General features: G+C 41.1%; 1 protein-coding gene across 20 annotated transcripts; it reads right to left on the bottom strand.

The window, feature by feature from the left end:
* Positions 1-56: 56 nt before the first annotated feature.
* PCBP2 (poly(rC) binding protein 2) lies at positions 57-21,431 on the bottom strand. Of its 20 annotated transcripts, XM_090273285.1 has the most exons (16): positions 21,349-21,431; positions 18,926-19,045; positions 18,340-18,363; positions 18,220-18,252; positions 17,744-17,860; positions 16,141-16,272; positions 15,059-15,186; positions 13,950-14,037; positions 12,020-12,112; positions 10,916-10,957; positions 9,590-9,662; positions 9,059-9,097; positions 8,022-8,077; positions 6,890-7,059; positions 4,077-4,402; positions 57-267 (listed from the first exon to the last, which is right to left on the bottom strand). In XM_090273285.1, the coding sequence occupies exons 2-16, from the start codon at positions 18,992-18,994 to the stop codon at positions 209-211; spliced, it is 1,449 nt and encodes a 482-aa protein (XP_090129411.1). In that variant the 5' UTR covers positions 18,995-19,045; positions 21,349-21,431; the 3' UTR covers positions 57-208. The 20 variants fall into 20 exon arrangements, with proteins under 20 accessions (XP_090129411.1, XP_090129404.1, XP_090129402.1 ...); XM_090273278.1 differs by lacking the exon at positions 4,077-4,402 and having other exon boundaries at positions 100-267; positions 8,022-8,074; positions 13,950-14,024; positions 15,058-15,186; positions 21,349-21,430; XM_090273276.1 differs by lacking the exon at positions 4,077-4,402 and having other exon boundaries at positions 100-267; positions 8,022-8,074; positions 21,349-21,430.
* Between the last annotated feature and the right edge of the window lie 6,457 nt (positions 21,432-27,888).

Genomic DNA, 27,888 nt, shown 5'->3' with positions numbered 1-27,888 from the left:
CCAACAGGGAAAAGCTTATAAAACTAAATATGGATCTCAGCATTAACAGCTGAACATAGAAAGGAATTAAAACGCTTTAATTAAAAAATCACGAGTGGATGATAGTGTGTAGAAACTGAAAATTTACAAACTATTTAAAACCTGGAATCGCTGACTGTTCAGAAACTACACAGATGGATCATGGGTGGTGGTGAACAGCAGAAAGGGATTATGGATGAATCTGCATTGTTCTAGCTGCTCCCCATGCCACCCGTCTCCGAAGAAAGCCTGTAACACAAAATAAGAACTCAAAGTTAGTTTTCTTGAATGCCTGGTTGCACCTCACCGCTAAAACTTTCAACCTGGTTGGTGAATTGTGAAGTTTATGTGAAACATGTTTCAGTATCAGGGGTAACATTTTTAAGACTTCTTCGGTTAACCAGTACTGTGTGCCTGTAACCCTCTGCAATCCCAAGCTTCATGAGGGCAAATTATCTCAGAACCAAAGCAAACTGAGGACCTTGGCTACCAATTGGGGGCATCCCTTAAACTGCTCTTCTGAACCTCTGTGGGAGATGTTAAACACCTATGGCCCTGGCCAGGTAGCTCAGTTGGTCAAGGGCAAGGTTCTGGGTTCAATCCCTGATCAAGCAACATACAAGAATCAACCAATGAATGCATAAATAAGTGGAATGACAAATCAATGTTTCTATGAAAATACACCACACAGTCAAGTGTCCTGTCACAATCATAAAATACAGAAGCAATGTTTTTCTTAATCACCTGAGAAAAATTTTTCATTTCTTTGAGAGAGGATGGAAGAAAGGGAAACATCTATGCAAGAGATAAGCATCCACCAGCTGCCTCCTGGTTGCCTCCCGTATGTGCCCAGATTGGGAATTGAACCTGCAACCTAGGCATGTGCCCCAACCAGGAATTGAACCCCACCAACTTTCATTTACTGGAGGATGCTACAACCACCAACTGAGCCACACCAGCCAGGGCAGAAACGTTTCTTTACTGTTGAGCTTATTTCCACTTCTCTAAAATACTGACAGAATAGTTTAGAAAACATTTATCTAAAAAGTAGCCTCACCAGGTTAATGCTGAGACAGCCTTAAAAAAAAAGGGGGGGGGGTGGAGGGGTACTCTCCCCTCTGAGGAACTCACCTGCGGTCGACCCCCTTTACCCCTCTCTCTCCTAAGCCCCAAGGGCTCTTCTTTTATTTCTGTAACTTGTTTCCTGAGCTTAGGCAGTTGAGCTGGCTCACTTTTTCTACTTCTGTAAATTTCTAAAGAAACTTTCTCTTATAATTGGGGTGGGGGCAGGACCTTTATAACAGTCCTGAGTTTCTCAATCAATGTGAAGGCTATTACTAATTAATTATTAAGAGATAATGCCATTTTAAATGCTAAGGGATGTCAAAGAGGGAGCAGCAATTATAATAAGTATGGATCAAGAATTATACTCAACCTAGTTTTTAAGCCTAACTATCAGGACTTAAAAGTGAAAGCCAAAATAATGTTTCAATAACTCCTTAGCTTACTGTATAGACACTCCCAAATCTGTGGTCCTACGACATATCCACCATACAAACGTATCTGGCTACAATGCCTTTGTTTCAAATACATCGTGTGAAGCCCCAGAATCCAATTTTGGGCTTTGAAGTAAAGGTACATAGGCCTTTGGGCTTGCTTCACTGATATTAGGTAGCCAGCAAGACAGTTTATACTTTGAATAGAACTAAACGTGTTACCACTGAAGTTTCACTTCATAAATTTATTTCAAAAAGACTTTTAATGACTGGCATAACCTTTTTGTGGTTTGTTGTCAAGAGAGCACGAACACTTCCCTATCTGTATTTCTTCCACAACAGTGAAAAACAAAAGTTGGCCGGAAGGGGGAAGGAAGACAAAGGCCAAGAAATAGATGGGTCTTTCAACTACAAACTAATTTTATGTCAGAAATGGTATTTCCACATCGACATAAAGGGGAATATTTTGTTCTTAAAGAAGATATTCTTGCCAACAACAAAATGGGATAATCTAGGGTAATGTAAACAGGCCCTGAATAAAAGAGCTTAAGGGGGAACTGAAGGTTCAACAAAGGAACTGCTGTGAACATTTAGATCTAGGGCCTAAAAAATTAAGTTAATGCAAGAAGGTGGTGGCACTTTGGCACCAAAAAGAGCTTAGAAAGAACTGTCCAGAATTTATGCACGAACATACCAGAGATTGAAAGAGGGAGGCAAGTATAAAAGAGACAAGAAAACCCAACCAGATATATTGTGTTGTGGACTCCTGGTGATGGTAGTCAGCCCTTTAACATCTCGATTCATTCCCAGCAATCCTTTTTTAGGGAGAATTCATTACATAAAGAGGCCTTCTCATCAAGAACAAGAAAAATAACCAAGTCTCTGGGGGAAGAGGATATCAGCAAGATTAAGTCCAAACTACAAAAAGAGCTTACCTAAGGGAGAGCTGGACTACATGATAAAGGAGCAGCTAGCAACTAACAAGGAACGTCTTATCTAGATAATCAACAAAAATTTGCCCCTCTAGTCCTCCACGTATAGACTTGGAACATGTAAAACTTAACTCATAGGCCCAATCTGGGTTTGAGGGGCCACAATACCATAATATACTACAATACTCATGGAGCAACTAAGTTTTTCTTAACACTATAAACCAAAGGGAATGTGGGAAAAAGCCATCAGGAAAAAAACCTCTGTAGTGGGTTCTCTAATGCTTTGGGAAAAGCCTTAATATTTTCATTACCCTGGCAATATGTATTTTAATTGAATGGAAGACTACCAGATGCCATTTCCCATTATACCTACAGCGTTTCTACCCTTTTATGAAGGTCTTAGGATAAGTCTTAAGGGAAATTAAGTACACTTTGAGTTGTTAGTCCTCACTAGTCATCCATGTGATTTGCAAATTTACATTTTCCTAGGGCCTCAATTTTTTTTTAAATCTAATGAGTGGATTGGTGGTTCCTTCCAAATCTAAGCCTGTAATTTTCTACTGATGGTAAATAGAGGGTTGGTGGGGAAGACAGAAAGGTAAACAAAAAAATAGAAGGATAATGGGATTTAGTCTAGAGTAAATCAGGATTAATTTAGGATGACTAGACATAATCCTGTCAAATTTTGGGTGATGTCACACACAAGGTTGGCTGTTAAAGATTTACCCATTGACAGGGAAAAGGAGTAACGCTAGTTCAGGGTAATGCAGACAAGGTGGCAAACTTTGAGACTTTTCCCAACTTGCTTCCCTGTTCTGGATAAAGAAGTAACTTCTTTGTATGTATGTATGCCCTATAAAAGGTCCTCACAGTAACCACTCCCCAGAAAAAAACAAGCAGGGGATGGACCCTGCTATTACTTGCTGTTGTTGGCAAAGTAAGGCAGGTGGAAAGCCAGAGAAACTATTCTTCACTAAAGAAGCTTCTTGACTATTACAGAAGACCCTCGGGATTTAACCTGTGACAGGCACATCACCCTTTGTGGGGAATGACAAAGGACTAAAAATTAACCAGGGATATAGAGGTCCAGTCAGTTTTATAGACTCCCTAGTCAAGAAGCTACTGGTCAAAAGTTCCCACCCTTTTACCCTTCACAGCACACAGTCAACTAAAGTTCTTACTGTGGCAACTTTATTACATCTAGAAACACAAATCTGGCCAAGGCCAGCTGATAACTTAACCATTAAATAATTTAAAAAAAAAAAAAAAAGGTTAATGGAGAAGCTTTTATTCATTAACACAGAACCTAACACATTGTTATATTGCAAGGCAGAATAAAGCTACAAAAAAGTAACAGAATAAGAAAAAGCAAGAACTGTGGGTCTAGATAAAATATTCAACAAGTCAGACTCTGAAACAGGCACTCAGCTGAAATGGCCTAAATCTAAACAACGTTATCATTGCCCCCACCCCCACCTTGTTATCCCCCAATAGTAAAAAGGAAATGTCACAAGCTCACAATTGTTTGGTTCTCACCAATGTTAACAAAGGAAAACAAAATGAATCAAGATTTACTTGAGGGAGTGCCTCAAAATATGCAATCAGTAGGGGGAGAATCTCTGTTTCTCGCCTTTCAGTTTGTTAGTTACGCATGGCACGGCGGAGGTGGTGGTGGTGGTGGTAGCTGAAGCCCCGGTACCCTTAGCAGCAGACACAACATTTAGAGCCAGGAGAGGGATGGGTTTCATGCCAAGCAGACTGGAGACACAAGGGGCGGTCGGAAGAGGGTTGGGGAGGCTGGAGGGTGCGTCGGAGGTCCCCGCTGTGGCGAGCGAGGGGGTGGTGGTGGAGGAGGAAGAAGAAGAAGAAGGGGTGGAGGGTTGAGAGAGGTTGATGCTGAGGTGATCAGGGATCGTGACGGAGGCTGCCTGGGAGGAGGGTTTAGCGTTTTCTAAACTGTAACAGAGGAAAAGAGGAAAAAAAAAAAAAGGGTGGGTGGAAGGGAAGACCACAAAAGGGAAAAAAGTACAGGACAAAAACCGCTTCAGTTATCAGTTAAGTGCCTCTGGTTGTCATTAGGAAAACCTAATACTAACTTGTGACAAGCTGTCTTTTAGTTTATATCCCACCCTCTAAATGTATACTTGCCAAATTTCATTCCACAGTGCTATTTAAAACTGCTATGGTAAAGAAAAAGATGACAGACTGAGAAAAGAAACACTACACACACTTTCATGTATGACACACTGATCCAACCCAGAGGTCAGAAAGGAATGGTTTCAACTAGAAAATGAAAGCACTCAATCTCCAAACAAGGAACAAATGTTTCACCCACCAATCACTTCTGAAGTTTTGGGATATTAACCCACAATTAAATTTTTCTGTAATTAATATCCAAATCTGCTTCCATCACCTCAGCAATCTAATCAATACACTAGGATGGACAGGGGAAAGAGACTAAAGTAGCTCACTAACTAATCTAAAACTTCAAAGAATGTAGCATTTTCAAAGAAAAACCCCCGAGGACAAAAGTGTAGATAAGAACTAGGGAAGCTTCATTTCCCTCGAGAGGTGGTGGTGAGGAAAAAAAGCTTTGTTTTGTGACTGAACATACTTGTAACACAATCCTTACAGAACTGAAGAAACTCAAGCACTGCCAAAAATTTTATGTTCAAAAAGTAAATATATTGCTTCTATTCCTAAAATAGCTTGAAATAACAATAACAACCTGCAGGTACCTGATAAAATCTGGACAACCCACCCTACAAGATGAATTCTTCAAGGGCAAGTAGGCTCTCTTAAGTCTCCATTTTGTTTACATAAATCCAGGCCAACAGCAATCCATAAAGGAGAGGATAAAAAAGAAACTCAAGACTGCCAAAATCAGGGCACAAATGCTTAGTCTGGTACTGAAAGCACAGAAACCTTTCTTGCTTAGTACTGTATTAATAATAAAACCAGTTTGTTATTTTGCATTCAAACTAGGTCAAGATGAGAAAGCAAAGAGTAAACTTTGATGTTAAATGAAGCTTCAAGAAGTTTTAACCCAAATCCATAGCCTGGACAGTTTCAATAAATAAGATGATCATGAAGAGTGACTAAATCAGGAAACTCAGGTGATGAAGTCCTGCTTCTTTACAATGTAGCCACTGATTTAATATTGGGTGTGGGCGGGCGGTCAGGCAAGCAGGTTACATTTAAACACTATCTGACTATTCAAGGCATGCCTATCTAGGAAGAAAATAATTTTCAGCTTCCAAGAACATGATTCCTGCCACTTAACAACTCCCAACTAGAAACAAGAAGACAAAATCTTTGTAAACAGCTTCTGTGAAAAGCTCTTCATTCTGAACATTAAGAATTTGATGTCCTTGGTAGTTAAAAGAAAAAAGATTCAAACAGAAAAGTTTTCTACATAAAGATTAGTAAATACCTCCAGGCATAAAAATACTTCAGGGAAAAAAGTCTGAATGAATCACTACCGGGAAACTGATAAATTCTTAACTACACTCTTATGAATTCCTTTCCCTTGCACTAGGATTCAGGAACTCAAAAGAGACCAAATAGTTACAGTGGTAAATAACTAGACAAAAGCTACGTAAAAAGGATGATAGGTAAGCTCCTTGGAAAATGGGCTAACATTGGTTTAAAATATTAGTAAGCAACGAGAATTTGGCTTAAGCACTTATGCTCAAGGCAAGAAATATTTTTTAAATGCCTTATAGGATGTCCATTGGACTGTGAATAGTCCTGCTACAATCATTGCATTTAGTAACAATAGCTGGCTTTGGATAAGTAAAATAAAACCTCAGGAAGTCATTATTGGATGCAATGGTGGGGGAATAAAAGGGGTAACACACTAGGCATCTCTGAAACACTCAAAACCTGTGCCTCCCCTTCCCCACAAGCTCCAAAAAATGAAACACACTTGCACTTTGAGAAAAATCGGACATTTTCAGAATAAAGGGTAATGGCTACCTACAAGAAACTGCCTTGCTGTCACATTACTTCATTATCCTTATTTCAATTAAGGGCACATTGGAGCCTAAACCCGATCAGTGAGAGAAATATTGGTCTATATGACAGACATGTACAGCAAGAGATCCATATTTGGTTCTCAGTATGGGTGACTAGCCGGAGTACCTGACCTAGTACTGAAGACAAGCTCCCCAACCTTTGTTTGCACACCCAAAACCATCAAAAGTCAGAGTCAAGCATTCTATTCTCCCTCCTGCAAGCCATGCAAACTTACTATAACCTGGTTACTTTTTCTAAAGATGGATGAAAATAGGACTAGACTTAAATTTCTCCCATCTCCATTGATCCCCACCCACTCCCATTACCCAAGTAATCCCACATTTAATAATACATTTTAGCTTTCCCCAACACACACATTACTTGTGTGTTGATATCAGTAAGGCAAAAAAAGTAGGGAAACCTTACCTGACATTGATTAGATATTGAGCCAGGCTAATGCTGGCAGCAGATCCAGTGATGGTAACCTGCCTATCAGTAGATCCTTCCACTGGGTTCGCAATTTTGATCTGCGCCCCAGACATCTGACGGATCTCATTGATTTTGGCGCCTTGACGCCCGATTATGCAGCCAATCAACTTTAGGGAGAAAACAAGAATGCATGCCTAATTAACAACAGCATGGCTAGGTCAAAGAATTCCATCCCACCCCTCCAACCTTCTGTAGCTTGGATCCCTGAACAAGACAATGAAAACTACTACAATCTGCATCCTACACACTCTACTCATATACTCCTGATTAGTGATAGATTGCTTTCAACTCTTGTCTGACCACTACATATCAGAGCCAACTGAGCCGACTGACTCCTAGGAGCATTAGTTTATTCTTAGAGAGTAAATCTGAAGACAAATAAGACAGAGCCAAGATGATAACAAACCTAATTTATCATCATAAACCTAGGAATCAAGGGAAAGTTTGGTTTTTCATCCTGCCATGATCACCACCTTTACTATACTAACAAGAATTCTAGCTAATTTCTAATGCTTTTTGCCTTGATAAAAAGTAAAAAATTGGTTTATATTTGTACTGTCCAGTACTACAGATACTAATAAGATGTGATTATTGAATACATCAAGCGTGGTGACTAGTGAGATTGAGAAATTGAGTTTATTATTCTTAAATAGCCACATTTAGTTAAGTGTGTACCACACTGAAGAGCACAGATACAACCTCCAAAGACCACTGCTTTCGGCCTAAAGCTTTATATTCTACAAGAAACAAATTCTGGGGCGGGGTGGCTGGGCAAGACAGGAGAGCAATGCGGAAAAATGAGACAATTGTAATAGAACAATAATTTAAAAAAACAAATGCAAACAGGAATTTCTACTTGAGACAAAAGTTATTTCAGCCTCATGAATATTCAACAATTTTACCAAATGTCCCCATTGATGTTTATTCAGGAGTCAGATACTTTAAAACTTTTAATTTGCTATCTAAATCCTCAATTTTCTTTCTCTAGGCCTTAAAACTGCTAAGACCTCTATTCTTTAAAAACAATTCTTGAAGTTCCGTCCAATGCAACCCAACTAAATATACTTACATCATTTGGAATGGTGAGTTCATGAGAAGTAGTCTGAGCAGATGCATCCAAACCTGCTAAAAGACAGAAGACAGCAAGGAAGTTCAATGCACAGCATTCAAACCCCAACTGATTTGCACATAGTAATCTAACAGAAGGAAACACTGGAAACCCAGCATTGGCTGTTGGGATTCAACACTAACTTGAAAGCCTCCAAGGAGTAAAGAGGGGCAGAGGGGTGTAGAAATAATGCTGGAAAGGTTCCTCTGTATATTCAGAAGAGCTGATTTCATGCCATTTCCTGTAAAGCCCAGCCCATTAGTATATAAGGGAATGGAAGCAAGGGGGAAGGGACTGTGATATCCTTAAGCAGGACCAAAATCTAACCAAGCCCTTCTGCACGTCTCCCCTTTTCTGCTTAAAATTCCCTGCTGTTGTGTTCCAATTTTATCTCACCTGATGCTCACTAGCACCAGTGCCAATATCTTGCCTGTTATTGGGTACCACGGACTCTTGGCACACATGCAGAGTAGCTTTAAATATACTTGTATCAGATTAACAGTGCCTGCCCCCCCCCCCCACACACACACCTCCCCTCACCACACACTATCCTAACCTACACTTGAAGGTCAGAGAGAATGAAATGGCAGTCAGGTGAGAAAAGTTCATTTTTCTATATTTATTCCCTGTCTTTTGCTCAACTGCTCATTAATTTGTTCTGGCTTTTATTATTTTCCAAAGAAAAAGAAAAAAAAAATCTGATCAGCAAACACCCATACCTTCTATAATGGCACCTGGACTGGACCAGGGCAGCTAGCTAACAACCAAGGCTAGTCCTGCTCTCAGCTGTGGCTGTTAAATTCAACACGTTTAGAAGGGGGTTGGCCAGATCCACCAAGGGACCCTCAAGGGCACCAGGCCCCCACCCTTTTGCTCTCTCAGCTTATTTCTGCCATGTGCATGTTGCTGGTATGTCATGGGCAGTGAAACAAGACTCCCACCAGTTTATTAATATAACAGTAGAATACTACAGATTTTTTTTTTTTTTTTATCATTACCCCAATAGCCTTTCACCTCTGGAGAGCTGGATTCAATGCCTGTTAAGATACAAGTGAAAATGAGTTTGGTGGTCTCATCCTAACCCTATCGGACAAGTTATTCCTTATATATATATAAAAAAATCCCAAAACAAAACATAACGAAAACAAAAAAACACTATACAATTTGGCATAAATGGTCTCTCTCTACCCAGGTCTGTGAAAGCTGGTGGAGAGAAAGGGGGTGCCAATCAGATCAAAGGGGCAGCAGTTAAGGACACAAGAAATGTCAGCCTACCCTTTGCCTGATAAGCATCCCCAGACCTCAACCCAAAACTTCCAGGGCCCCCTTTTTTAAAGAATAACTCACCCCAAATGAAAACCAAGTTAAACACGTTACCTCCTTCAGTTTAGCCACAGAAGATAGGCAAGTTTAAACCAGCAGGATGCTGGGTAACGAAGTCTGTCTTAAACAGATGTCAAACTGAGACCTTGGGGCTGGCCTCTGTCTCGCACTACACCTTACAGAAATAAACACTGAGGTATCCATACCACTGAATCCGGTGTTGCCATGCGTCATGGGAAAATGAGACTGTTGCATTGCCAACTGGTGCAGCTTGGTCAACTGCAGGGAGGAAACAGGAGAGGCTGGCATTAGAAGAGTACCAGAGCCAGGGCTCAAGCATATTCAAATTCGAAAATGCAGAGCTCCTGATCCCCAAAGTTGACTCTACTACTCAAACTACAACAGAGGGTAATAAGAACAGGGCTTCTATCACAATTCTGGGGAGGGGCAGAATATGAAGGGTTAGAACGGGTATCAGTACAAGAGAATGAATGCATTCTGGATGTGTGAAAAGAAAAGCAGCAGCACCAGCTCAAGAACCATCCCCTCATGGGCTATTTAATGAAGGTGTTTGCAGCCATTACAGAAGTTGCCTCAGGGACAAGCACAGACAGGCTAGGTAAACAAACTGTGCAGTGGTGCTAGGGAAAACACACCATGCAGGGTTCTGTCAGTACTGGGAGAAGGGAAGGAGATGAGGGAGCAAGGAGACTGCAAGAAGGAGAGAGATTAGCATGAAACCGAACTGGGTTTTAGCCCCTCCCCCACTACTAGTTTCTACAGCTATTTTCCTTCATCTATATAAACTGTCTTGGTATTGGAAATTAATCCCTCTCCAAGTATACTTTCCTTCCTGGGGCCTACACCACTAACCAAGAGCCAAAGTCACCTTCCCTCGTCTAATGCTCAGCATCTGAAAGGATTAGTAAGGACAGAGGAAAAGTGCAGAAAGAAATGCCCTTTAACAAAGTCTGAACACCAACACTTATTTAAATGAGTTTTTAGTGGCAAGGAAGGTTTTATTGAGTTGAATACTCAAATATTCCTTTCTATTCTTCCCTGTGTAAATAAGCCTCTTTCTCCCACCCCTCCAGGTGTTCTTAAAATTATCACCTCAAAATGAGAAATACCCAAAGGCAAACCCACCTCCCACTCCCCCCACGGAAAAGACTCCATTCAGAAATGCACAGTCCACTGTCAATTTAAATTATGCCCGGAAATAAATGACAGAATACCATGGAACATTTCTCTTTTAGACAGAGTAATATGGAACATGGGGGAAAGCAGGACCTAATTGTTTTCCAGGTTATAATTTCCAGGGATTAAATGTCAAAAGACATACACAGTGCTACCATGCCCTGATTAAAGATTATTTAAGGGCTGAAATGTGAGATTCATCTTGTGAAGAAAACAACTTAATATTGCAATAGCTTTAAGACCCAACTCATTTCTGCCTGCATGGAAGAAAGGAGTGAAACAATTTTGGATGGGAGAGGGAGCTTTTCAAAACAAGAAGTGAAAACAAAACTTACATCTGGCTGTGGAATGGCATACTGTCCTTGAATGGTATAGGCCTACAAAAGGAGGAAAACAGTTCCTATTAAAAACCAATCACGGACAGCCACCCAGTGGGGAGAAAAAGACAGATTTCAACTAGCCAGGAAGCCAGAATTGAACTACAGAATGGGGAGGCTACGGATTGAGGCAGTAAATGCTATCTCACAAATACAGTCAGACCAGAATTGGCCTTCTTTGAACCCTAGATATGATGAATTATTTTGGGAAGCTTATGAAGGGAGTCATGGTCCCTGCAATCAAAGGCAAAACACACATCGGTTTCTTAATGAAAATGTAGGAAGTGGGATTAAGCAATGCCTCGACTGACCAAGCCCCCTTATTTCTCCCTGTGTACAAGACAGCTTAGGAGAAAAATGTTCTCTTCCCTCAACCACCCCAACCCTACCAATCATGGTGATGTGAGTGATGTGTTTGCACAAACCTACATGGCATGTTTTGAAATACTTCCCTTTCCCTATCTTATTTGCCTCTACATCTACCTAAAGACCTTAGAAGCACTGGAAGCTAGCTGAGTCCCTAAGTACTAGGGAGCTGACAACAGAACACACACACAAAAAATTCAGTGTTCTAAATCCTGCCTTCTCCCACCTCCCCTCCATAAGAGACACTTGCAGCTCCCACTACACCCTCCTCCCCCAACACCATAACCTCCGAAAAGGGAGCTGGGTCTCCAGGGCAATGGGGTGCGGGACAAGGAGGAGCAGGAAAAGCAGGGAAGGAAGGAGTGGCTGGCTAAAAGGATGTGAGGCTTCTCACACCAGTGGCCAGTACCCACAAAAGTGCACCCAGGTGGGGGTGGGAAGGTGAAAATGGGGGAGGAGTGGGAGACAAGGAAGAGGGGTTGAACAAAAAGAAAAAAAAGGAGAGTTGGTGTTACCATCTGGTGGGCTACGCGGCCTGTGTGAAATGAGGTGTGGGGGGGGGTCAGTCCAGGTCCCCGTGGACAGGTGGTGTCCACAGCACAAAAATCACCAGCGCCACTGGCCCCCCGCGTGTTGGCAGTCTCGGCTGAGGCGGAAGGATTGAGTGAGCCTTGGAGACTGAACATCCCCTCTCACCTCTAGAGGTGGTCCCTCCAGGTCAGGGTTGAGGCACATGGACGGGGTGGTGTGGGGAAAGCTCGCACTGTCGCTGCCTGTGCTGTACCTGTCCTGTGGATAAATAGAGGATTTCAGTCTCCAGGGCTGTCAATCCGGCACCTTGTCACCAGCATGAAATTCACACAAAAAAAGTTGTTTAATTTTTCTTTTCCTTTAAAAAGTAGCTCACAACACAATTTGAAACGAGCTGCAATCAGTCAATTAAAAAAAAGTTACCTAAAGGCAGATTTCACACTGCACGATTGGGCTATTTTCAGTAAGAATAAAGGGGTAGGGCAACAGAGCTGATGCCAGCTCCTGGTCAGTGTGGGATTAAGTTGAACCCCTATAGAGCCCACTTTATCACAAAGGAACAAAAGACACAGGTCCATCTGGACATTGCATGAACTGGTCCATTTAAAAAGGCTCATGGGAATAATCCATGACAGGGCCACTCATGGAAGAAGCTGCAAGCTTTTAGAGGATGGCCAACTGTATAAAGGGGCGGAAGGGGAGGGAAGCAAAGAGGTAAGAATGGGGAGGTGGGGGGGGGAGGGGAGGGAAATGAAGAATTGTAAATAGGAAGGATTGCTGTCACCCATCACGGGACTGTTTATAATCCCCATGGGGAGTAGAAGAATCCAGAAGAGCAGGAACCTGGAGTTCCTGGGGAGAAGGAAAAAAAACTCCTAAAGCTAAGCCTTGCTACACTGACTCTGGCTGGGCCTTTGCTTATCCTACCCCTAACCAGACTGACTGAAAGTCCTTTGATCAAACAAGTTTGCACAAGGCTAGTGTTAAAAAGTGTTTCAAGTAACACTCTGACCTGATTAACTTCTTGTGAAAACTCCCAGAACTACATGACAAACTTAAGTCCCCCCAAACTGGTTCAGTTTTATGCCAACTCAACACAACGTGAATGAGACAGACTTCAAGTTTATGCTTTCCCAGTTCAAGTACAAGATGGGACTAAAAAACTGCTTGTAAACAGGATAGCCCTATCTAGAAAAAGGGAATTTTAAGTAATACACTTGTTTAGGCAGCTATCAAAATAAAGATCACTATTCAAACCTGAACCCAATATCCTAAAAACTGACTTACTTCTCAAATACTAACCACAAAGCATAAAACTACCATGGTGATCAGTGCTCTTTTCATAAAAATCTAGCTTCATAATAAACCATATGCCAAGGATCAAGAGTTTAAGTGGATAAAGGAGAGCCCGAGGGGGTGTCCTTTGGTATTCTTACTCAAACCCCAAAGGTCACAGCACCACTGCCCAACATGCTCTCCTCCTCCTACTCTTGCACACTGAACCCTTACCCCACCTGATTTGTTATGCCATGTGGGTTCAAACCAGTGTTTATGAGGTTAAGAGCCTGGGGGACAACACACTGGAGTTTGGGAGTGAAGGGGTAGGAGTAGGGGAGGTGAGGTGAAGGGAAGGGAAGTTTGTAGGACACTCAAGTTCTGGAACTCCAATTTTGAGACCACCATCCAGAATCTCCTTCAGAGGCCCAACTCTTTGCTACCTTTATTCAGACCTCTAAAGAATACTCCACACATTAAAAAAAAAAAAAAAAAAACATGGATGGGGTGGAGGTAGGGAGAATAGTGACACCAAGGCAATTTAACCCTTTCCTCTAAGCCAACCCACCTTAAATAAATCACCTAGTAAATTACCTCTTCGAGTGCCTACAAAACTCCCATTGCCTGCTAAAAATTAAATAAGGAATTGGCATTCGTAGCTTTCTCCAGTACAAAAAATAAATAAAACTAAAAGCAGGTCAAACTATGACCAGAGTAGAGGTTTCAGCAAGCATGCAGTGGCCTGATGTACTGCTGGCAAAGTCAACATTTCAAATATAATCCTTGTTCATATCTAGCCAGGCAATAAGAATTTTCTTACCTGACCACCTGCAAAGATGACTGGAGAACTGGACGGCTTGGGCCGGTACGGGATGGTCACGCCCTTCGGGGGGGACTGGGAGAGAGTCAGAGGGGAAAAAAACAAAAAGAGATAAGGTTTCAAAGCTGCTTCAGCTGTGTGGCTTAAGCTCACACAGGTCAGTTAAATTAAAAACTATTTCCATTCCCTCACCTACCAACGTTGTCTTTGGCTACACCTCATCTGAAATCATCTGCAGTTACTTGCCTTTAATATAAGTATTAAGATGGTCCATGGATTTACACAGCTCACACTATATCTCAAGGCAGATTCTCCTATAATTTAGGCATTATTTCCACGTTTTCAAATAAGTCTAATGAACATGAAAAATCCCTATGTGTACATATATGTACATTTTAGTTGGTGACTTTTAGATCTGAATTTTGGCCTGAATAGGAAGCCAATAGGAAATACAGCACCCAAACGTTACATCTAGGATAATATAGGCACTGCCCATAAATAGTTCAAAGGCTCTATCAATATTTTTCTAAACTCTACTTGGAAATCCTACTTTGCCACCAATTTGGGACCAATTCCATATGACAACACTAAAAAGGTTTAATGTTTCTCAATTTCGCTATTCTTGCTTTAATTAAGTAGCACATACTAGGACTTTGTAAATCATTCATAAATACCACTATGGATACATTTTTTTCTACATAACTACCACTTTGAATATAATACTTCCACAAAAAAAGAGAAATTTAAAAAATGTGTCTTAAGTGGAATGTAGCCAAAATTTTATAATTTAAAAGGCAACTTAATTTAGCTTCTTAGGAACCCAGACATCTTTTGTCCACTCAGTCCAAGTAGTGAAACCTCCCCTACCAACCCCACTAGAATTGCTATAATCCAAAAGATCACTGTTACTTAGCAGCTTCTATTTTTATTCAGACTATAAGAAAAGCCAAAGCTTGGGGTAACAAAAATATGAACTCAGGGAACCTCTTCCCCACCCCCACTGGGGACTTATAACAACTTCACCTAATTCTAGTCTTACTAAATATAGTCAGTCTCCCCTAGAATTCACCCTCCCCTCCCCATTCTCAGCATGAGCCTGAGGGCTTACCTCCAACATGACCACACAGATCTGTTTCACACACTCAATGATGGATTGCGGAATGCCAGCAATAGTGATGGCCCGCTCAGTTGAATTGGGGAGCATATCCCCTGCCACCTGGACCTGAGCCCCTGTACTCTGGAGTAAAAAGAAATTTAAAAATCAGAGAAAAACAGCTCATACTTAACTCTTCCAGGTTCTTCCAATAGCCATCTTTAGAGTATAAAGCTCAGCAAACTCTTATCCTACCTCCCACCTTACCTTTTTTAACTTCCCTTTCCATTCTTCTCTTATTCCAAATAGGACCGTTTAATGACAGTTATAAATAGCCTCTCAAAGCCAAGAATAAGCCTGAATAACAGCCTAAATTTAACCTGCTCTAAAGAAAAAGGTCCTTCTAGACAGTTCCCTCTCAGCTAATGTTAACTCGGCCACACAAAATCCCCACAAATATCACCCACCTTTCATTCTTATTAATCAAATACTTAAATTAAGTCCATCCTGTGTTCCAGGTACCATGCTAGGGGCTACAAATACATCAATGAACAAAATCGAAATCCCTGTTCTTGTGGTATGTACAATAGGCTCCCAAAAACTCATTTTCCTTTAGGAGTCATTCAAATTTCATTCTAATATTAAATTCAGTAACTCCAAGATAGTTAAAAACTTCCATAATTCAATGTAACTTCCACAATTTAAAACAGAGTAAGACTACCATTACATCTTAATATACCTTCCTGTCTCCCCCCACCCTCTCCCTGTTATTTAGAAATTTGGCCAAGGAAAAAATATGCTATTATGTATCAAATTCTAAACTCTTTAGACATGAAAAAGAATTATGCAGCCTCATGAAAAACTTGGAAATTCTGGTTTACTTTTTCAGTCTGATTTATCGTTCTTTAAATGTATGAACTATAAAAAAATTACAAAAAAGGAATTTGCATACTTTTCATCCCAATATAATTGATCAAATTATGATCTTCTAGGATTGTTACTTTAATAAAAATCTTCACCTCAACAAATGCTGAGATAATAGAAGCAACCACATTTAGAATACAGCTCACTTCAAAAGGGAACACAGAAGTTACCAACCTCTCGTATTTCCTTGATCTTGCAACCACCTTTCCCAATGAGAGAGCCGCACTGACTAGCAGGGACCACCAGTCTCAGGGTGACTGGAGGTCTACTGGCAGCTGTGCTATTGGTCATAGAGCTGCTGATGTCCTACAAAAGAATTTAGTCAGAACACAAGAATAGAGCAAGTTTTAAGCAGATCCCTGGGAACCCATTAACTGCAGTAACAGAACCACTTACCCTTAATAAGAAAAATATTGTACGTATCATGATCACCATCAACAAATGCCCAAAAATGTCCCCTTCTAAACAACTATTTCTTAAAAGATAATGCCTACAAACTTCCTCAGAATTAACCCTATATATGTTTATTCACCCTGGTGAAGGTGTTCTTGGCAAGGGGAGAAAAACAATTACTAGTTTTATAAATTAAAATTGACTGGTCAAAGGAAAACAAGACTGAAGTCAAAGTTAAATAAAATATTAAAAGATGAAACAACGCAACCCTAAATTCAAATAACCAATTATGTCCTCTTAAGAAATCTAAAAAGATTAAGTACAATACTTCTATATATCAATGTTTTAATGTCTTGTTAATACTACCATTGTACAGATAATGAAATCAAGGCTGAGTACTTTCCCCAACCACAACTAAAAAGCTGTGGATTTGAAGTTAAAAAACAATACTGGCTCCAAAGCCCTTAATCTCTCCCGTTAAAATATGCTGCACCCAAAATTTAATCGTTTCAACCTAAATTTAGCCTTCTAAAGATTAACTAGTTTAAATATCAATGCTCAGCTTACTGTCTATGTAGTAGCTAGACTTGGAAACTGCTTAAACAAAACCTAAAGTCAAGGACATGTTTCTTAATCAGTTCAAGTGTGAACAGTAAATTTTCTGAATGGTTTTTAAGCCCTAAATTCTGGATTAGCAGGGTCTTGCAGGTCAAAAGGTTAACATTTCTGATCTTGGCAAGGATAACATTTCAGCAACCATCAAGTATCCAAGGACTCATTAAGCAGCAACCAGAAGCTCCTCTCTGCCTGTGGTATCAATTAGTGATCAGCAATATTACTGCTGAAAACTGAAAAAAGATCTAGGACAATGGGTAACTCAGCACCTGAAGGTTGAGGTGGCTTGGTGAACAAAAAAAGTTCCTTCTGCCAAAAAGCCTGAAATCAAACTTTTCCTTCAGACAGAAAACCTATAAAACATATTGCCTCCAAGTACAGCTCCAACATAAAATTATCAGATTGATTTTTTTTTTAAATTAACTGTACCCAGGGTTGGAAGCTATCTGTATTCATGAGGTGCCTCATTATGTGTTCAGCAGGGCCCCTAACAAAATCACATTTAGTTCCCTCAACTGTGAGTTGAGGACATAAAGTTTACAAATGCAGTAGTGGAACACCTCCAAAACTTTTTACAGTGAACCCCTGGTAAACTAATACTCAAGTTGACTTATTCTCTTAACTATAAATGATCAAATTTTGAGGATGCTGAAGGAGAGCATCTACAGATTTTTATAATTCAGTCTTATCTTGAATTTAAAAAGCCTTCTGAAAATTGCTAAGCTACCTAGAAGCAATTAAAAATGTAGAATGAGAGAGAACAACAAACCTCTTCCAGTTTGTCAATGATCATAGCAAAGGCTTTGAAGATGGCATTAGTGGGTCCAGCCAAAGTGATAATTCTCTCAGGACAATTCCCTTCTGAGATGTTGATACGTGCACCACTCTGATAAGAAAACAGGACCAAGCAGTTAAATAGACAAAAGATCTGAGCATACACAGACTATATAGACCTTCCTAAATAAGACAAGGCAAGGAGCTGCCTATTTACAATCCTGATACAAGGCAACGCCAGCATCATTTCAAACGCTGTTCTGTTTATCCTCAAAGAGACTACAGAAATTGCCGTAAGTCTTGAATGAACTGAGGAAATTAAGACTTGCCAGAACTACATTTCCCAGTATACTATTTGTGATTACAAATAACTATCTTCTCAAGACCTTCCCCCTTCTAATCTCTCCTTCAACAGAATATTTGAAGTTTTTAACTTCCAAAGGTAACAGTCCCCACCCCCCCATAACTCACCTCCTCGCGCATCTTCTTAACTGATTCTCCTTTCTGTAAGAGAAAAAGTCAAGAGTGAGCTCAAACTTCTATTTCAAACCAGACTAAATAGTAATTAGAGTTGAAGTGAAACTGCCTTACCTTTCCGATGATACTGCCAACTTCCTGTGATGGAGAAAACTAGTGTCAAATAAGAGGGAACTCGAAGTGTTTATCACCATGAAAAGAATTTTTAATTGTGCAAAGTAATGGAAAAACTAAGAATCATTGGGAATTATTGGGAAGTGGAGTCTTCTCTTTTTTGCTCAAAATGTTTGTGAATTCTCGAAGAATTTTAAAGAAATAATAACACAGGAGTAAATGTTATCTTCATGTTCAATATAAATTATGTTTTAAAATATCAAACATATCCTCCCTTACAATTTTCCAAAATATTTAGACAGGGGAAATCTACCTATCACAAGATATAGCAAGCTCTATGAGAAAAAATCTTATCATCCAGGTATGACAGTCTTTGGCTCTAACTTCCAGTTAAGCCCTTCCTGCTCAGTGGAGCTTCCCAGTGAAGTCTGTCCATTTTTCCATCATTCTCATCTACACTGCTAGAGAATAGTGCTGAAGCCAGACACCCTACAGTGCTAATCTGATGAGCTCCAAGGTACTGCCCTCTCTTCCTGGCCCCTCCCCTAGCAGTTACTATGACCCAATTTCCCAAGCTGGTGCATACCTTTCCATGCATAAGTAGCCGGATGGTGAGTGTGACGTTTAATCCACCTTCAATCACACCGGTGTCCATGTTGAGCAGTGTTCCGAGGAGCAGGACTTTGAGTGGTCAAATCTTTGGTCACTGGTGGGGGGGGGGGAGGGGATGAAAGCCAAAAACTGAAAATGCAAACATGACCAAAATGAGAGAAAGAAAACAACAGAAGAAAAATATTTCTGTTATTTTCACCATTATCAATGTTTTGTAACTGACTCTTAAATGGCTGCCTATCAGTTGACAGGCTTATATACATCCAGCACAACTGCATTAACAGCTCAGGTTCTGCTAAAATCATATGGAAAGCGACTTTCCAGTCATCTCTCATTAATGGTCGGGTTTCTGCTGACTCTCAGGATGAGGAAGATTCCTTCAATTGGCAATGGTTCTACGGGGAACTGCTGAACGTGCACTAGTTGTCCTTCAGCAGAATTAAGCTTCAACAGAACACAGAAACACCTGGAAATCATGAGGGCAAACCTCAAACTAACCAGCTACAAAGAGGGCAAATGACCTTCTGCTTCCCTGTTAGGGAGCAGCACAGGATGAAAGCCAGAGAGGACACATGTAAATTTTCTTACTGGTAAGGAAATTGAGATGTATCTCTTTAGAACTTTAAATGTTGATAAATGACACAAAGTAATTTTTAAAAGATTTAAATTCGCAAACTCACTGAAAAAGCTATTATCTGAAAGACCCTCCATGTATGCTGGTGTTCCATATTCCCTTCTAGGAAATGATTCAATATATTCATTAATTATAGCCTTCTGCCAACCCAAGTTGATAGTCACTCAGATTTTTAAGTTTTCCTTGCTTCTCTGTTTATTATAACCTTTGTTACCTCTCTCAGTCTTTATTCAAGTTTCTGAAATTTTTTTCCAAAGTAAACAATCAAAATAAAGCTGGCACTGATAAAAATTTATTGTGTATTGTTGTTTTAAGCAACAGCAGCAACAAGCCTTTCCTATCAAGGAGGCCCTTTCCTCACCTATCCTCAATTTCTTAACATTGGTTTTAGAACATCAATTATGTGAAGAGAATTTTTTTGATATATGTATCTTTGCCTACAATACTGCCTTAGGACCTAACGGTGGCACCTTTAAAAAGGTTCTCTCCAAAGTTGTTCAGTTTCTCCAGTGACATTTCTAGTATCCCTCCCTTCAAAACTCAGTGGTGGCTCTCTTACAGCTAGTTTTCCCTTCACAACAACCAGCCACCAATTCTAACTTTAACTTTGCTCTACCACAAAGCCCTTACCCTAGATATCTGAAAGTGTTTAAGTAGCTGCCAGACCATTCTGTATAAGGCAAGCTGCTCCATAGCTACCCCAGAGTGATTATTTAAAAGATGGGCTTTGCAGCCCCAAAACACTCCTCCCCCATTTTCATAATTAATTTCTGGCAGACGTGCTGATGGGGGTACAGAAAGACGGGACAGTTAGGTAACAATGATTTTTTTTTTAATAAGTTATGGTAACAAAGTAACAGTTTAATTTCTTATCCCGCACTCAAATGTAATAGGAAACACTTTACAAATACAATAATTAACTTTGAAAGGGCAAGAAAACTAAAAAACCTATTTGAAGCCCTTTCTTGAGATAACACACAGAGGTGCATTTCTAACTCCAAATCATCAAAAAAAAAAAAAAAAAAAAATTCCGTCAGATTTCTCTCCTGACTAGGTCAGTGTTAAGTGTACACAATCCCAGCAATCCAGCTGTTAATCCTGCAGTCCATTACCCCTTCTATAAATAGCTCGGTCTGGGACTATATCGGCAGGCATTTTGTAATTTCGAAATTTGTTACCCCGAGAGAAATGTCCTGGGAGCCCGTCTACCCTTTCTTTAACTCCACAGCCCTCCTCTGCTCGGTGATCCTAGCATTTTCCACTTAAAAATGTCCCCACCCCCCCGCGCCCCCTCGACTAAGAGGAAAAAAAAAAAAACCGGTTCGGTCGTGGGGGGGCGCTGCGACCCAGGGGGAGGGGCTGGACTAGCAGTGCCTCTACGCGTGGCTGCGCCAGCGCCTGACCCCCGCGGGGAGCCGCGCTCACCCGCCCCGCCAGCAAGCCGTCCATTCGTCTCCCCCCACCCCCCTCAACCAACAAATCCACCGCCGCCACCCCAACTGCGCGCGCGCCCTCCATAACTCCTGCGCAGCCGTCACCGGGAAAAGGCGGGGGGAGGGGGGAAGGCCTCGCGCGAGGCCTACTAGGCCGCGCCGGAGCCAGGGCCTCGAGTGAATAGCCGGGCAGGCAGAGTGAGGGGGTAGGCGCTCACGCAAGACTACGCGAGGTCGGGGCTCGTGACGAGGACCGAAGCCCGCTAAGAAAGATGGCAAGAGTGAAATTAGCGCTATAGCCGGGGGCAGAGAGAGAATTTTGAAGCTTACCTGCAGGCGCGAGGCGACTGAGGGGAAAAGGGGAGCGGGCGGGAAGGGGAAGGGCGGGAGGCCGGGGGCGGAACAATAGGGGCGGGCGGGAAGGCGAGGGGGCCCCCGCGGGCGGGCGGAGGAGGAAGGGGGGTGGAGGAGGAGGAGAAGGAAGGGGGAAAGAGACCCCGGGGCGGGTGGAGGGCGGCGGAGGGCGGGCGGGCGGGCGGAGGGCGGGCGGGCGGGAGAGGGCGCAGGCTGCGGCTGCTCCGGCTGCTGCCTCTGCTGGTCTGGGAGGGGGACGGGGCGGAGCGGCCCGCTTTCAACCCCGCGCACCCTCCGACCCCGGAAGCGCTAACCGCCCCGGGGCCGGCGAGGCGACTGCGTCGGCCAAACCTTACCCACGCAATACGGACGGCCTCCCAATAGCCTAGAGCGGCTCCATGGACAGCGTCGGTACCAGCGAGACAACAGCTTGTAGCACATGGCGAAGCCTATGATAGAGCGGCAGCAAGGGGGAGGGGGGCAGTGAAGAAACTAGTGGCCCCTAGTGGGTTTATTAAAAAGTCCAGGCCTAAGTGCGGAGAGAGTTGGCAGTCGCGGCGGATAAAGGAGACAAGAGAAAAAGAGATGGCTGAGGACATCCATCAGAGAAAAGAGAGGGTAAGACCTCGGAAATCTATAGTGATACTCAAAAACAGAAAGCGAAAAAACGAATTTGCCACATTGGAGGTAATTTTTACACCAATTCCTTACTCTGAAAATTACTAACTAAAAGGAAAGATTTAAGCAATTACACTGGCTTTTTAGGAAGAACTGCAATTCATTTTTAGTTGATAAGGGAAAACTTTTTAAGAGTTCAATCTAATAAATGCAGAAGAAATGAAAGAGTTAGAAAATATTCATTCTGAAACCCAAAATGAAAAAATTAATTCAGGCAAGTGTTATTAAATCACCAAAACTTTAAGCAAAAGGTTGTTAGGGAACAGGATATTATCATGGTGCCAAATATCACCACAGATTATTTGCAAATCGCACAGAAAAAAAGATAACTTAAAATGGAGTGATCTGATAGTCAACACCTTACCCAAGTGATCAAACTTTGCATCAATAATAGCAGGGCAACTTTGACATTATGTGATCCTTGATGAGAAGCAATAAGAAGTATGTAGCATCATCTATTAAGTATTGTCAAAGTGTTTTATATGTTAATCCAATCAAGCATTGGGACCTAATTTGCAATTTATAGGATATTTACATGGGATAAAGGAGCAAATTAAACATACCACACTCTGAGGAGGTAGTCACCAAATCCAGAATGTGGGACATTCTGCAAGACAACTAGGTCTCTTCAAAAAGGCAATGTAATAGAAGAAGAGAAAAAAAAAAAGAGAGGAAGTGAATGAGAAATTAAAAAGGCAATAATTAATGTAATGTGTAGATCTTGTTTGGATATTGTTTTTTGTTTTTTTTTTAATTCCTGTATAAGATATTTTGGGGACAATTGAGGAAATTCAAACATGAACTGAATATTTGCTAATATTAGGAAGTATTGTTAATTTTCTTAAGTGCAATAATCCAATTGTGGTTATGTAGGAGACATACTATAATATTTAAGAGGTGCATGATGAGCCCTGACTAGGTGACTCAGTTAGTTGGAGCATCATCTCGTACACCAAAAAATTGAGGGTTTGATCCCCAGGGTATATACTTAGGTTGCAGGTTTGATCCCAGGTCGAGGCACATATGGGAAGCAACAGTTTCTCTCTCACATCGATGTTTCTCTCTTTCTCTCCTTTTCTCTCTCTAAAATCAATTAAAAACATACCCTCAGGTGAGGATTACAAAAATTTTTTAAAAGAGGTGCATGATGAAATTTAAGGGTGAAGGGTCATGAGGTATGCAAGAGACTTTCAGGTGGTTCACATAGGTATGTCAATAAAGTAAATATGGTAAAACGTTAGCAATTATTGAGTGTAGGTGATAGGTTTTCTGGGTGATCTTGTACTGTTTAAACTTAAAAAATAATTTTTATTAATAAAAATTGGAAAAAATATGATGTGGAATGGAACAAGATTAGCAAAATGCTGATAATTACTGAAGCTAGGTGATGGGAATATAGGAATCCATTAAACTGCTTTTCTACTCTTGTAAATTTCCACATTAAAACTTTTAAAAAAATCCTCACTTGAGCCCTGCCTGGTGTGACTCAGTGGATTGAGTGCCGGCCTGTGAACCAAAGGGTCATTGACCAGCACATTCCCAGTCAGGGCACATCCCTATGTTGCAGGCCAGGTCCCTGGTTGGGGGCACATGAGAGGCCACCATATATTGATGTTTCTCTCCCTCTCTTTATCCCTCCCTTCCCCTCTCTCTAAAAATAAATAAATAAAATCTTTTTTAAAAACCCTCACTTGAGGACATATTTATTGATTTTAGAGAGAGAGGAAGAGAAAGAAACATTGATGTGAGAGAGAAACATCAATCTGTTGCCTCCCGTACGTGCCCTGACTGGGGACCCAACCCACAACCTAGGTATGTGTCCTGTCTGGGGATTGAACCCCCAGCCTTTTGGTGCATGGGGGTAACACTCCAACCAACTAATCCACCCAGCCAGGGCCACATTAAAACTTTTTTTTTTTTTTTAAATGGAGAAGAGCCCTGGAAGGGAATAAGACAAAATACGGAGAAAGAAATTGAAAGAGATAGTACATACAGGGTTATTATCAAACCTTGTTCAAGTACTTTGGGTATTAGTTCTAGCCTTAATATTAGTCAAGTTTGATTGGGCGACCCCAGTTCAAGGGAGTCATCTGAAAAGGGATAGTTTCCTAAAGTAGAAATAAGGCTTAGGGACTACAGTGCCTTTCCTTACTCCCACCCACCCCACCACTACCACCCCCAAATGAAAAAGTGGACATTAGGAACAATGTGAAACAGAAATAAAAGAAGTCTGTCATTTGGCAAAGGCAAGAGCCAGACCAAACACTGAAAGAGAGGAAACAAATGTTAGGACACCCAGCAAAAAGCAAACTAAGGAGCAGGCTTACTGTGAGGCTTGGGCTGAAGGTCAGATTAATTTGAAGATTTTACATTTAGGTCATTTATACCCCAGGGGTTCTGAGAGCCAGAGTGAAAGTGAATGACTATCCATGTAATCGTCTCTAATGTGGGGGACAAAACAAAGGTCAAATTAAAAGTTAGTAAAGTGACATCATCCTCTTCTAACAGTAACAAAACTATTGGAGCTAGCCTACAATTGCAGCCAACTTTGAAAGAGAAAGATGGGATGCACCTAATAGTAAAAGCTGATAATTTTACAAATTACTAAATTCTTCTCAGAAAGGGAACCAAGCTAGTCAAGTGAGTGAACCTGCCTAGGGCCACAAAGCAACCTGATATAGGGAGATGATTCCAAAGGTAGCAAGCTAAAGACTCATCCCATGACTGGCAATCTCCAAAGCTGAAGTGTCAATTTATATTTTAGATATCATGGGTCTCCTATCCTTTCCCATTCTCAATTGTGTGGAAATCTTGCTATACTTGGTCTCTAGGAAGGAAAGAACGGCACAGTGGTAAGGGCATAAGACAAAAACATTTGAGAATCATCATCCTGAAAGACTTAAACTGATGTACAAAACATAGGACACAAACCCAATGCTCCAGGAGTCAGGCAAGTAATGTAACTAGGAGAAGCTGGCCTAAGAAAGGCAACAGGAAATTGAAAGGACAAGGAGAAGACTAAAGTATGCAACCCATCTACGTATAAGGAATAACCACTATGAAGGGCCGTATTTCTGCCTTTAGAAATGTGGGCAAACTGTTGCTAGAATTTCCAGTTTGAAATCTGAACCTTTATTGAAAATGTCTGATATTTAACAGAGTGGTCCCTCAAAGTCTTATAGATATAGCCATAGGCATTCAATTTTCAACCTCTGGCAAAGACATATGTAAAATATTCACTGTAGCAGTTAAGTGTATAGAAAAACTGGAAACAATCTAAAATTCCAGCAATAAAAGATTGGTTGAATAAATTGAATGCCATTAAAACAATGTTATCGCCCTGGCTGAGTGGTTCAGTTGGTTGGAGCGTCATCCCGTACACCAAAAGGTTGAAGGTTGGATCTCCAGTCAGGGCACATAGACTGATTGCGGGTTCTATCCCCAGTCCGGGTGCATGCAGGAGGCAACTGATCAATGTTTCTCACATTGATGTCTCTTTCTCTCTCTCTCAGAAAATATCAATAAATATATCCTTGGGTGATTTAAAAAAAAAAAACAAACATTATCTACAAAGTACACACACACACACAGATATGGAATCAAGTATAAGATAGATAATTAAATGAGAGAATATTAGGTCCAAAAGAGGGCCTGTACTATGCTCCCACTTGATATAAAATAGCAGGGGGCAGGGGGCAATCGGAACAATGTAAGGTAGAAATAAAAAGGGTGGAGTGGAGGTGGGGACTTAACTATGCAGAATAGCTCTGGAAGTTTACAAAAGACTTTGGTAGTCCTGGTTCCCTTTGAAGAGGAAGCTGAGAATCTGAGATGAAAGGAGAACTTTACATTTTACTGAGCATCCTATTAAAAATGTTACAATTTTCTCCCAACTACCTGTATTACTTTCAGCTTTTAAGAAGTTAATAAACTTTTGAGAAACAATAATAACAAAACAATAGCAAGATGCTCTGTATATGGTCTAGAAATGCCAGGAAGGGAAATGTATGCTCTACTATTAAAAATAGAGAAAGTCAGTGGATTTTCTCACTTCTTTGTTTTTCTTTGCATTCCCCTCTCCCCCCACTGGACCTTTATTGTCTTTCATTTCTGGTTTGTTTGTCAACATCTGTTTCTCTTAATCTCACAGTCACCCTGTGCCCACATCTCCTTTCTCCTCCTCAAAAAGGAAGCGCTGAGGAATAAATGGAAACAGAGAGTGGCTGAAAAAAAAAAACATTAGAATGGTTCCCAAATCCAGGACACTGGGAAAGCAGGCATGAGCCTAGGATTTCCTAATAAAATTAGAAGCTAACTCTAAAATATAGGAAGATCTCAAGCATTTAGTTAATATAACCTGTCCCCAGGGACAAGTCATAGATATAATACAGCCAGCTAAAAACACTCCTTCCCTGTTCTTCAAGCCCCTCATTCAATCCCCAAGCCCTATGGACCACACCTCAGAAACATCTCTCAAGTCCACTCCCTTCTTTAGCCCCATCTCCCCCACTTCAGCTTTATTTCCTCTTGATTTCAGGCTCTTGAATAGGAATTCAGGGTCAGGAACTTATGAACTTTCATCCTATACCTTTGTACAACTCCATGTCTCTGTAAAATTTCTGCCTGAAATCCACTGGGTTAAAAGTACAGACTCGAGCCACACTGCTTAATTTCAAATCCTGACAAGTTTTCTTCATCTACAAAATGGGACTAATAGTACATAATTTATAGAGTTGCTATGAAGGCTACACAAGTTATAAATGTAAAGCACTCAGTACCTGGCACATAATAAACGCTCAATGTTAGCTGATATTATGTACTAACTGAAAATCTCTTATCATCCTGAGGCCCAGCCCAGACCTAGCCCATTTTCTCAGTGGCACTGTCACTCCTTCCTTTGCTCCCCCACGGCTTGATCTATGTCTCTGTTGTGGTCCTTTTAACAGTACTATAACCCACTCACATAGTTACCTGTCTGTCTGCTGCATTAGATCTTGCAGGCTATATAGGGCAGGAATTCATCCACCTCTGTAGCTTCTGCACCCCAGAACTCCGTATTTCCTCAGTAAACAATTTTCCAGGAAATCATTCTGGGATACCTATAATCCCCAACTATACTATAAAGAATTCTAACTCTGTACCTAAGCATATCCCTTTCCCAGCTCCTCTCTGCCATCCACTTGGTATATCCAGTCTTTCATTTTTTTCCCCACTCATATTTTCATACTCAAGGCCCAAGAGGTATTTGAAATGTCATGTTTCCTATGAAGTCATCTTTGACTCCTCCTTCCCTTCCCAGTTATTTCTGGGTTTATATCCCTCTGGCATTCTATAGCATCTATCTTTATTAATCAGTTCTCTTAGATGTCTTTTTTCTCTACATATCTTGGAGAATCGGATGTGTCGTACCATGCATGGCACAGAGTGAACCAGTGGCCTTCAATTCTAGCTGTGCATCAGAATCACCCACACAGTTTCTTAAAAATACTAATTTGTAGAACCCCATCTTTATTCAATAGATTTAGGGCAAAGTCCTAAATTACTCTCTGATAGCTGATGGGTAGCCAGGTTTGAGAACCTCTGTAGCAGACACAAAAACTTATGCTAAAGACCTATAGCCATTCATTAAAGGGAAAACAGTAAAGATTCATTCCATGAAGCCTGAACCATTTCTGAAGGTTCCTCCCACTTACAAAACAGAGAGACAGCATGGTGTCTTGCTCGCTGGTGCTCTGGTTCCTCTCTATAAACCTGACGTACTTTAAAGAGTCTGTGGAAGGGCAGCAGATGTAGTAGAATATGCTGGGCCCAACCAAGGTAATGGCACAGGTGAACAGA

Source organism: Furipterus horrens, unplaced genomic scaffold (genome assembly GCF_987537825.1).
Source record: "Furipterus horrens unplaced genomic scaffold, mFurHor1.1.pri manual_scaffold_4, whole genome shotgun sequence".
NCBI lineage: Eukaryota > Metazoa > Chordata > Mammalia > Chiroptera > Furipteridae > Furipterus > Furipterus horrens.
Note: the sequence above shows the minus strand (reverse complement) of the source record. Positions and strands in the feature narration are given on the sequence as shown.

Coding starts and splice junctions, on each gene's coding strand:
- PCBP2 (XM_090273285.1), bottom strand. CDS start 18,994: ATGGACACCGGTGTGATTGAAGGTGGATTAAACGTCACACTCACCATC. Junction 16,273..17,743: donor TCATTGACAAACTGGAAGAG/GTTTGTTGTTCT, acceptor ATTCTTTTGTAG/GACATCAGCAGCTCTATGAC. Junction 7,060..8,021: donor AACTCACCATTCCAAATGAT/GTAAGTATATTT, acceptor TTCTCCCTAAAG/TTGATTGGCTGCATAATCGG.